The following is a 12373-nucleotide window of genomic DNA, read 5'->3' on the forward strand; positions in this document are numbered from 1 at the left end:
TATGTCATATGGAACATATGGAACAGGGGTTTGAACTCCTAGGTTATGTTATGGTATATCATTTAACAGCATCTACCAGTAGGAAGGCACTAAATTGTTTTCTTCTGCTATTCTGATGTTTCGGATTGGTTTTGTATTGTGCAGGTTAATGGGAATGTTGGATGATCTTTATAATGATATGTTTTGTTGGAGTGTTTTAGAAGGATTTTAATTGATCAAGAATCCCAATAATCCTTTGCCTCCCCTTTTTCTTTTTCTTTTGTTATAGGCGTGCAGGCATTTAGCCGTGATGTGTTATTGCGAGAGGAATATCTAACTTTAGCTGACAGTTTCTTAGTTATTTATGAATGTTTGGCAGGAGAAGTGATGTTGAGAAGGCAGCGCTTTGCCAACTGGTTACGGAATTGCGTGTATAAGGATATAGCATAAGGACTAGGGCGGTTGACCCCAAATCTGGGGAACCGGGTTCGAATCTCGGCGATTACGCTCAACATCCTGTGATTCTGGGCAAATCACTTAATCTCCCTGTGCCTAACAAAAATTAATGTGTCCTCATGAAACGCAACTGGTGCTCATGTAAAGCGCTATGATACCCAATTTCGGGTTGAGTTTGCGCTATATAAAACTTAAAAAAGAAAGGGTGCTGGGATTCAGTCCAACTTTAACGTTTGGGAAAGGAAAATTATCGATGAGTTTGGTAAAGTACTTTGCAGCAGGTATTGTGCGGTGGAAAGTGCTGCTTAGTGTCTGATAGATTATGGCGTATTAGAGAGGTGTTGGATGCATGTAGCAATTTTTTAGGTTTCACCGTAGACAGTGCACGTGCACTGTCAATGAAGTCTATTGTTAACAAAAAAAAAACCTTGAAACTGGCTCTGAACCCACTCATTACTTACCATTGTTTATTTTTATTTTTATTGACATTAAAAAAAAAAAAGATCAATCGTACAACACAACAGGCCAGCATGTTAGCAGAATATATCAGGATGCAAAATAGTCACAGTCCGTACATTACACAACAAGTTCGTATTAAAGCCTTAACCGCGGCGGCAATTCCGCCGCGGTGCGAGCGTTCTGAAAGGTGGGATGGGCTGCGAAGGCCGTTGGCAGCACCAGGGAGGGAGTGCTTCCGTCGGCCGACGGAGCACGGAACGGGTTAACTTAAGTCCCACATGTACACTTCCAATGGAAGCATGATCATTATACATCCAAGTGTCCCTTGGTTAATAGTAATAAGCATTACATAGTATCACATAGAGGGTCTAAAACTCTATAGGTAGATTCGATTAAAACCATTGTTCCGTGGGATTGAAGAGAGGCAGCATGACAAAAGCAGGTGAAAACCAATTGCAAATCACTTTGATATCCCAGTCTGGGCTTTGCTGGTGTGTGTTTCCTCAGTAGCATCGTGCTGTCCCCGAGCCCAGGTCAGGAATGGTTCCCAAATGTTCTATGGTCTGGAAGTAGGAGGCATAAGCTCCCAAAACATGTTTAACTGTGTGTGGCCGTAGGTAACCTCTGTAATCCACCCCTTAATTGAGGGCACCTTCCTCCTAAACAGCAGGAGAAGTGCATGTAGTTTGTGCAGCTTACCGGGGTGTCTTTAACATAGCCCATTATTTACCATTGGTTGACTTCCACATCACTCTTGTTTCCTTATATCTGATTGGTCAGCACCTCCAGCTTCTTCTTCCAGAGCTTCACTGTTGCCACTGTGAAGCATGGACCTAGCACAGCTTCCTATCTGCGGGCGGTGTCCTTTCCCTGGCCAGAGGCTCCTACTGGTAATTTTTTTTATTTTATTTGTATACTTTTTACATTTAGTCTGAGTGCACTGGTCCCTAGCCCTCCTTTTCTCCTTACCCCCAGCCCATCCCGCCCTACCCACAATCCCTCCCGTTTCACCTCCAGTCCCTCCTGTGTCACCCCCGTTCCTGCGTCTTCCCACCATCCATGCTTCCACCCCAGCCTCCTCCTGCTCTCTGTTTTGTTGCTTGCAGCATAATGGGTGTCCATCCGTGATCTCCAACCTTAAAAAGATAGGTGTCACTCACCCCATGATAACACCACTGCAGTTCTATCAGTTCCCCCGGAATACCCTATAATATCGCATATGCGGCCGCATGCGCAGCTTCAAGAACCACTGCTGTGATTTAAGGTCTTTCATGGGCATCTTTTGGCAATGGAGGTCTTCAATGCACACAACATCTCGCTCAGTTATCTGCTTCCTTCTTAAAGTGTCACTTCCTTTTGTGACTATTTCAGCACGTTGGTTGTCTCTGTGGGGAGGAGTGTACAGAGTGCCTAAATTGTCCAGTTGTTCATTACTTGCATGTGAGCACTATTTCATCATAAAATCTGCGATTTTGCTTCATTTTACTTTTGTTGATACAGTTTAGATTATCCACTGTGATATTTAATTTAAGGTACAACATTTCTGGCAAAGTATAGTGTAAAATGAGAGAAGGACTTTTGCTTGGCAGCGGATAGCAAATAAACCAAAGTTCTTGTAAAAATTGTGGGGTTTCAAAATCCTTTTCTTTTGCCTTGCCGACCATTTTAAAAATAATTTACCATCATTTTAAATATGTGCCTTCAGATGAAACGACCCATTTTAAGCTAAAGAATGGTATTTCAGACCGTGTTGCTTTTGCTTAACTACATTTTTGACAATCTGTCTTCCGTGCCCTCTTTTGCATTGCTGCTCCCTGCCTCCTCCCCCACACCTCGCTTGGGTTGCCTGACACCCCACCTTCCTCCTGATGTCCATTACGTTGCTGCCCCCCCCCCCCACCCCCGCCCCCCAACCAATGGTTCCCTCTGTCCACAACAATACTACCATCTACCACAAACAATTGAGCGAAGCCAAGTAGATTGAGCGGATGCTACTTTGGCTTTGATACATTTTTATTACATGTTGCACAGCAGCCCACACTTCTGTGCAATATATCTAAAAACAGCAGGGGGCTTGCTGGGGCCAAGCAAAACAAGGGAGGGGTGACAGCACAGGGTTGAAAAGTGTTATGTTAAACCATGGTTTGTTATGCATGTGTTTATTGGAGTGGCCTTTGATACGTTTCAGTACCTGTCTTAATGCATGTTACTGTTTCCTGATGAGCTTTTGATTTATGCTTATGCAGGTTTAGGGTGGAGTTGAGGGTTTGTATTAATCCACACTTTTTTCTTAAACAAAAAAGTATATGCTAGGTTTGCGATGTTAGAATCTCCTTGTGTTGCAGAGATACTTCAATGAGAAATGTGATGGGTGGCAGACCCAAAATAACCATTAGGCTATAAAAGTGGGGGGCTAACAAAATTATGTTAAGTGGAACCACATATACGCATCATTACAACGCCCCACTCTAACCGAGCAGTTCTCTGCAGGGATTGTGTTTTCTTCTGCAAGTTGGAGGTGAATGTTTGGAGAGTGAGACTGCAAGTAATGTGCAATGGGGTCTCCACGGAAATCTCAATACATGAAACAAAACCCACAGCAAAGAAAGGCGCTGCGTTTTCCGAAGGAAACTTTGTTCAATTTTAGGGGTCCAAAATGTTAGGTGCACTTCTCTAATATGTAGTCGTTTTTTATATAAGCGCCATGCTGCTGTTTATACGTGTAGCAAATAGTGTGTTACCATTAAAATGTAGTGACTTTCCTAGTATGTTTTTTTCCTAACATTACCAGGAGGAAGAAAGCAATATAACTGTTTAGATCAAAGTGAAGACCAGAATCAAAGGCGCGAGGACGCGATTCATGAGTTTATTCTCAAGTGTTTAAAATAATACCAATGCGCTTTCAGGAGCTCTGAAGTCAAGGCAAGGGAGACTTTCTTGTTGGTTCCCGCGTAACTGGAGTGTAGTTTGCACTCTCGAGTAGCTCTGTGCAACGTGGGAGGTTTGACCAGGAGGAGGGGCAAGCAACACTAGGAGGGAGGGTGGGAAACACATCAGAGATCAGAAGGAGGTTGGGTGATAGACCGGCTGGGGAGTAGAGCTACACCAAAGAGAGTGAGAGAGGGGCGGGGGTGAAGGAAAGGGACTTTAAATGCATGCACTCTGAGAGTGATGCCCAAAAGTTTTTGAAAAGTACCTATGGAAGTGCACTGACACAGGAAGCTGCGCTTGGTCCATGCTCTAAGGCAGGGCTGAGGACTTCAAGCAGCTAAACGACCTTATTTAAGTAGACTTGTACTCGCCCCTATAATTCTGTATCCTGCTGGTTCACATCTGGCATTAGTTGAGACCATGTGAAAAAAGGCAGCTTGAAAGTATATTTTGTTTGCATTACAAAGTTGCAAAAGGCATTCATTACCTTGTTGATGATTATTATTGCAACCAGTTTTTTCCCCCTCCATCCATGTCTCCAGAAGGAACCATTTGAGATTCTAGCTACCTGCAAGAAAGCATTAACCAAGGGTGGAATAGACAGGGAGCGCAGATCTCAGGATGTGAACATAAGCTGCGTTTAGAAAGGCGGGACTGGTGAAAAGGGAGTGTTGCCCTAATCTATTAAGATATTCTACTATTCCTTAGATGGTGCTTTGTAGTTCGCTATCATTGAATTCTGAGTGAGCAGCCTAGGGAGTGCTGCAGAAAAAACTTATGTGGAAACTGTACACTTGGACAGATCTCTTGCCATTTAGGCATGAGGTGGCACCAGGCTTTTTATTATCTTAATCTTCAAGAGTTGGGCAGAGATGTTCTGTGATAACGAGTAGACTAGACTTTTCCCCAAAAAAAACATGTGCCCTACATATGTATAATAAACCATGCTAAACTGCAGAACATTTGGATTGATATCCCTTTTGATTAAATGTAATGCTCCCATTATGTACCCAGGCTATGCAAATCATAAAAAATGTGAGGTGTCCTCGGGTGATAATCAAGGGTGTGTCTCCAGGATGCAGCCTTGTGCCTCATTGATCTAAGCTGAAGTCAAGGATTCCACGCCTGTTCAATTGAACTCAAACTATATCAAGAGTCTCTTTTGGCAAAAGCATAGTTTACCGGGTAGATGCCCATTGTTCTCCAGACATCTATCTAGTAAGTTTTAACAAGCGTCTGCGTCTAATAGAAGAGTCTCCGTCTATTGATCAATGTTGTAGAAAGGATAGTTGCTAACTTAATAAGGAACGAAGGACTTAGTAGAGTGTTGGTTGTCCTGGCCACTGCTGCCAAGCCCCTGGTAGATATGAACTAAATCTAGAATTTTTGTACTTTTGCCCGCTTTTTCAGGTGGGAAAAGTTGAGGATTTTGGCTGAATACAACCTACAAGATGTCCAACTTGGTCCTAAGCTATGCTTTTGATATCTCTTGTAGATTTAACTGGAAAGCAAAGAGTAACACCTCCACAGCACCAGAATATTCTTGCAGGTGATCCTGTGCTTTAAAAATACCCATAATATTACACTTAAGAAGAAATCCATTGACCAGTATGACCTGAACAGTTAGAAATGATAAACCGTGCACTTTATTCTAGGAGTTACCATTCCACCATTGTGCCCTTACATGAAGGATTGTCAGCATGGGATATGCACTTCCCTGAACAATGAGTACTTCAGTCTATGGAAGAATTCATTGTGCAACTGTCTGTGACAAAAAACCTTAACGCACTGCTGTATTTCTTATGTTATCATTACAATTTACTTTTTTAAACTCCCCAAACGTAATACATTTTCCTTTGCTTACTAGTTGGAGAATTTTTGGGAGAGCTTCTTTTTTGAAGTGGGTAGTTTGTTGCAAGGATTAAAGACACATGTTTAGACTCAGGTGGCATGCACGATAAGCTTTTACCTTACACATTCAACAATCTTAAAGGTAATTATAGGTTTTTATTAATGGACAAATATTAGACTTCTTGCCACTGATGGATTTGACATCCACTCATAGTCATAAAAGGTCTGCTGCTGTAAAGTAGGCAGACTCTACCAAATCTTTACTAAAATAGTAATTCTTATGATTTAAAAGAGACTTTTATTGAAATATAAAAACGTAGAATATACAATCTTGCTTTCTGATGTACAGTACAAAATGTGGTATGCTTCGCCTTCGTGTTCTCCGAGAGAGAGAGGAGAAGAAAAAGGAAAAGGTAGAAAGAGAGAGGGGGGCTAGTTGTATGTCCTTGGCTGGGGTCTCGTCAGCTTTGCATCTAGGAGCTCCCACATCTCTTTTTTTGGGTTGTGTTCCTTCAAGAAGTTCCCCGCTATGTTGTCTGCTCCTCTGAGAAAGGTGACCCAGTTCATCCATGTTTTAAAATTGGCTTTGGCTGTGTTTTTCCAGTTCGTCAGGATTATTTTTAGGGCTGCTGTGATCGGTAAGTCTAGTAGGTCTCTTTCTTCTTTGCTGTTTAGGTCTGCTGTCATGTGTTCTGTGGCCAGGCTTACAAAGCTGATTGTTAAGTCTTTATCGAATACATCGTTCAGGAAGCTGTTCACTTTCATCCAGAACTTCCTGACTTTAGTGCAGCTGAAGATCAGGTGTTCTAGAGTTCCATCCTCTTTCCGGCAGTTCCAGCAGTCGCCTGATTCTGTGATGCCTATTTTGTGGAGTCTTGACGGTGTCCAGTAGGCTCTGTGGAGTAGCCAGAATTTGGTCTGGGCTAGTTGTGGGGTTATCTTGTTTGTCGATGCCGAGCGCCACATTCTTAAATTAAGATTTGAAAACCAAACACTAACAACTGGATTGTGAGATTGACAAGATTGTGGCTACTCACATTTTCCCAGGAGCCAAGATGTTGGGTCTTTGGTGCAACTAAGAATTGCATTGATGCTAGTTGGGTCACGTTCTGTTGGGGGAGCACTAGTGGCTTTGGGTGAGTGCTGGGGTTGTGGGGTTGGTTGTAAGATATCAATCTTGGCTTCGCGCCTTGACCAAATTGTGTGATCATAGGCAATAGTTTTATTTTACTTTCCTTCCTTTTTCTTTAATATCACATATTAAAGGACCTTGAAATAAATGACTTTAGGATGTGCGCTATTCAAAAACCTTCTCTTGGACTCGAGTTAATAAACTATGATGTTGAATTTGTGTAATAGCAATCACGTAATCTCTGATTTGCCTCTTAGTTCACTATTGGAATTCTTTCCAGAGTGGGATGGGGGAACACTAATGTTTCGAACTTCATGTTTAAAAAACTATCAAAGTTTTTTTAACAACTTTATTTACATTTTTACGACCCCAACAAGGGTATCTGAAACGTATTTGTAAGATTTGCAGTTACATCAAAGTACAGTATAAACAATTGGATGTTACAACCAGTTATGCAAGCTTAGCCGTTGTCAACAGATGGGTTGTGACGTGGCCCTCTTAGGCAATAGCTCTGTGTTGCCCCACAATGTAGAAGTAGTTGTAACCATCCATCCTATAGATTAGGTTCTCGTTCCTCGGTTAAACGCACTTGTTCTGGGAACTCGCTTATCTCGACTGATGTAGGTGTGAAAGGGAGTCCAGACGTTTCATATCTGGCATGGTGTCCTGTATCTCAGCTGTGAGGCGTTCCATTTCGTTAATGTCCCATACTGTCGTCCACTACATACTCATTGATGGCGGTGTAGGATTCCGCCACTGTTGTGCCACAGTGAGGTGAGCCACTAGGAGTAGGGGAAATAGCAAATTAGTTGTGGATGAAGAGAAAGTGCATGACTTATCTTCGATTAAACCTAGGAAGACAGTAGCCGGTTGCATTGGTTAAGCTATATTTGTGATAGTCCTAATTATGTCTAAGACCTGGGCCAAGAAGTATCGTATTAGTGGATTCTCCCACCACATTTGTAGGAATTACCCCTCTTGCCCTGCTAACAAGCATCTGGGCAACCAGTGATTGTCTTGAAGCGAATGGGTGCCAAACTGTTACATCCAGAGAAAACAGATGCAACAAAGTAGGTTGAAAGATGATTTATTCTCAGGAATAAGTACAGCACTCAAACTGCCAGAGTGTCAATCTTTCAAGCTCCAGACTTATATTGACCAGCAGGAGCCCCAACATTCTAACATTGCTAAGCAACTAGAACATAGTTGAAAGATGCATAAAGCAACACTGCTTGAAAGATGCACAAACATTTCCTATAACTAAGATAAAACAGTAAAACAAATAAAACAAAATCATAGCATATAACACAAACACCATCAGAACATGACTTTAAATGCATTGGTTCTTTGTTGCAGGCATATGGATGATTGAGCTGCCTGTCTCTATCAAAATCCAATCTGATTCTGTTGAATCAAGATTAAGGTCCTCCGCACATTTCATTGTGTATGGTAGTCGTGACTTGGGGGTGAGTCTCTCTAATGCGTTATATAAGCGGGATAGCATTTTAGTAGTGTCACCCTTTGAGAGCGTATCTTTGCTTTTGTGGAGTCTCTCGATCCATGTGCTCACACTGTATGTTGCCTAGCTTAATGTAAGAGTTGAGTGATGCAACATAGGTCTTTAGGATTGAATAACAAATTATAGGCGCATTGGTCCGGGTTTTGGGGATGGCTCCTGTGTAAAGCTGATCAAGGTATATCGAGTCACCTCCTTACCATTTGAGTTAGGATGTGTCTATCTGTGGGAAATCTAGGTTACCTGTCGCATGTCTCAGGTGAGGGGGGTTAGATAGGTTGTGTTCCTTTGTCATTTTAGCTTTCAACCAGTAAGTGAAAGGTCACTTGTGTCGACCACCAAACTGCGTGCAAGAGGCAATAAGCTCATTGAGGCAATCACAGTAGGTGATGGAATAAGAGGGTACAACATTCCTGTTCGAGAAGGCATTGGGGTTTATCTGCATCCGGGCGATACCAAACCAGAGATGGTGATATTTGTGTCGCTAAATGTAACTCTCAATATCGGGCACCCCTGTACCTCCCTCACCAGAGCCTCTCATCAAGCTTAGGTTTTCTTTGTTAGGGTTTTTAGGACTTGCATGGGGATAGGCACTGGGAGGGAACTGAACAGATATAACAGACTAAGCAGAAAGTTCATCTTCACACAACTTATCTGTCCCACCCAGGAGACTTCTAGCCTGTGCTGTCTGTAAAGATCCTTAAAGAGTGTCCAGAAGAGGGGTACATTACTCCGGCTGACCGCTGTCATTGTATGGGAAATTTTCATCCCCAGATATTTGACCCTTTTTGACGCCAATTGCAACCCATGACTTGCTACGTCAGCCTTTCTGCTAATGTGATCTTTCCCTACTCACATTGCCATGGACTATTGGTAGTTAACTTTGAACCCTGCTAGCAAGTGGAAGTGCTCTAGTTCCATTAGGAGTGCAGGAAGTGCATGGTGGGGTTAGTCAAAAAGCATCAGGCATCGCCTACAAACAGACCCATATTGACCTTGCCCTCCTTAAAGGCAATGCTCGTAAACAGTGGATTGGTCATTATCCCTGAAACAGGGGGTTCCATTGTGAGAGAGAAAGTCGAGCGCGAGAGGGAACACTCCTGTTCCATGTCTGGGGTCAGTAGTATGGTATCTGAAAGGCGACCATCAATCCAGTTTTGCTGAAGGTTTCACATAGTTCACCAGAATAAACAATTTGAGTTGGGGACCCAGTGAGGGTTTATCTAGTGTTTTAGTTAAGAGTGGCTAAACCACGCGGTCAAAATCCTTCTCCATGTCCAGCGAGAGAAGGAGGACCTGCATGTAAGCCGTGTTGGCCTCATCAGCCACATTAAGGCCTAAGCGAACGTTATCCCCTGTATATCTATTCTTAATAACGCCTGATTTGCAGTGATGGAGGTCTCTGCCAAACCCCATGGAGCCTGGTTGCCAATATTTTGTTGACAAGCTTCACATCACTATGGAGGGGTGAAATCGGACAGTACGATCCTCATTGCTGGAGGTCTGTACCTGGTTTGGGCATCAGTGTAAGGAGTGATACCATCATTGTTGGAGTAACCTCCTGAGTTGTTAGGAACTAGTTGTGTATTGTTTTTCAGATGAGGGACAAGTAGATGTGCGAAGGTCTTATAAAAAGAATTGGGTAACCCATCATAAAAACGATTCATTTTACAAAAAAAAAATTCTCCATCCACTGATAAAATCTGATATACTAAGGTGAAACGCTTCTGCATGTTAAGGAAATACACTTTTTTGAATTTATAAGAGATGTTCTCATATTTTTGCCTGTTAGTTGCAAGAGGTCTTTAAAAATGAAGGTGTTCCCACAGTTAAGTTGTGTAGGACACCTTAGTTACGTTTTTTTAACTTCAGTTAATCTGTAAGTAAATCTTTGCTCTTTTATTTAACATTTACTAGCGCTCACTCAAGTAAACAGCAGCCCAATGCTGCTGTGGACCAGGCCGCCGCATGCAAAGGTCCGGAGGACCGTACTTTGAGCATTTCTGGAATTGATGGACATAACAGAGCTGCACTTCTTAAACTAGTGGTCATGTCACCGGTTTTATTAATGTACAAACTAAGTCTTTTATATAGCACATTTTTCCTAATGCTATTAACGATTGAAATCGTCTCACCCGTTCAGCTAGTTGCGTTTGCTACTGAAGATTGTAAAACTGAAGTAACTTTTCATAAATCAAATTCAAAATGTAAAGTAAGACACTTCAACTCGATTCATGAAGCAATGCAAGATCTTTGTGTTAATATGAACATCGAAAACAGTAGTGAGTTTATTAATTTATGTATTAGAAAGGGCAGTGGGCAAGCTGGAAAAAAAATTCACATATGCTGCATGGTTTAATTTGACTTCTGATTAATTAACTTGAATTCCGTTGTGCTGCACGGATGGATCATCTTTTAAGCATAGGTTCCCTTTAAAAGAAGAAATCTACATTGGAAGGTTTATGCCAGCCATTGTATGCAGTAAATTTCTTTCTTCTGGATAATGCAGAAAGTTCTGACAATTGTATATTCCAGTCGTTTACTCCTGGGAATATCCATTTGTTGCATATTTCCTAGAGGGCTTGTATGCTTAACCAGTTGTCGATATGCAAGTGTAGTTTTCTTTATTATTCTTCCATGGAGACCCCACCGCTACATTTCCATCCACCCCATTATAGAGCTGGTCCCTCCTGATGCAAGCCCTTTGCCTGAGCTCCACTGGCGTAACAAAACTCGAGGGGGGCTCCGTGCAAGGCACGTGGAGGGCCCCCTCCAGGGTCAATCATGAGCTCTGCAGCCAAAGTGCTGTGCTGATTGGGCCCCCTAGAGCTTGTTCCCCTCCCCCCACCCTCTGCACCGCGGGGGCCTGTGTTACGCTCCTGTTAAGCTCTTGACAGGACTAAATATGAGTGTTTGAGTTGTAAACCACCTCTAAAGGATTTCAGAATATCGGCCAGCTTGCTAGGTTGGTGACGTTCACCAGACCATCTTGAAATGCTGTCAAAGCCACACCTAAAGAGCAGAACTGATCACACAACTTCCACCCTGCTGGAGGAATTGCAGTGCGAACAAATGTCAGCCTAGACAACCAAATTACAATTACTTTGAGCTGGGAAGGAGATATTGCCCTCGTAAATGCCGTTGTTTGTTTGTACCCCTAGATTGAACTAAGTGCGCGCAAATACAATTACGAATCTAGCACTTACATGCTAGAAAACTACAAAGAAAAATAATCGAACACTAAAAATAGGCAAACCTTAATAATTGGTGAAACAGTCTTATATGCAATGTTTTTTTAATTCAACATTTTATTGCAAGTACCTGGGCAGCACGTTTAGCTGCTGGTATGTTTTTTTCTTTTTACTTTTGTGTCATATGCTTACAATTTCTTTAAAAATCGCCTTGTCAAGCCTGACATATTGGCTTTGCCAAAGCTCGCTGTACATATGCCGAAGTCCTCAGCTGGTGAAATGAACCTTGTTAGTGGCCTACGTGACCATCAAGGCCAGTGTTCGCAGAAAGCAGGATTGTCTCTTCAGCTTGCTGTACCTCAGCTAGACTGTGTAGCCTTTGGTAACATCAGGAGCACTGCTAGGCTGGGCTCAGGTGAATTGTCACAGGGAGGTTGCTTAGTAGGATGGATAAAGATGTAAATTTTGTATTTCTTTGATGCTTAGCTGTGCTTTTCAGTAATAAAGTGATATGCGACCGTATCATAAAATTACTTTTGTAGTGCAAAAGAGCTAATCAGATTATTAAAACCTATTCTAATTCATATGTGCAATGTTTGAGTTAATATATCTATTTCCTTTTTATGATCTAGGCATAGAGGAAAGAGCAGGTGCTACATCTTGGGAATCCGGTGGCCCACCCAGTCCTTCATTCGAGAATTCAAGGGTAAGACTTCTTTTTAACTTTCATTTTGCAAAATCATGTTGTGTACACCCAGTTATCAATTCGTTTTTTGCCATTTTGATGCAATTTGCATCAGTGGGCTCAATAAGCATAAAAAATTCATCATATTGTAAATATGTAGGTTTACGTTGAGA

At 42.1% G+C, this 12373-nt stretch overlaps 1 protein-coding gene across 19 annotated transcripts in view; it reads left to right on the forward strand.

Annotated features, from left to right (window-relative positions):
* The window catches only part of TCF12 (transcription factor 12), a 797238-nt gene that overhangs the window by 189273 nt on the left and 595592 nt on the right, over positions 1–12373 (forward strand). For all 19 annotated transcript variants that reach the window (XM_078684888.1, XM_078684896.1, XM_078684889.1 and 16 more), the window contains exon 4: positions 12148–12221. In XM_078684888.1, the coding sequence (XP_078541014.1) occupies positions 12148–12221 (74 nt within the window). The remainder of the gene's footprint in view (positions 1–12147; positions 12222–12373) is intronic.

This window comes from Lissotriton helveticus, chromosome 3_2 (genome assembly GCF_964261635.1).
Source record: "Lissotriton helveticus chromosome 3_2, aLisHel1.1, whole genome shotgun sequence".
Classification (NCBI taxonomy): Eukaryota; Metazoa; Chordata; class Amphibia; order Caudata; family Salamandridae; genus Lissotriton; species Lissotriton helveticus.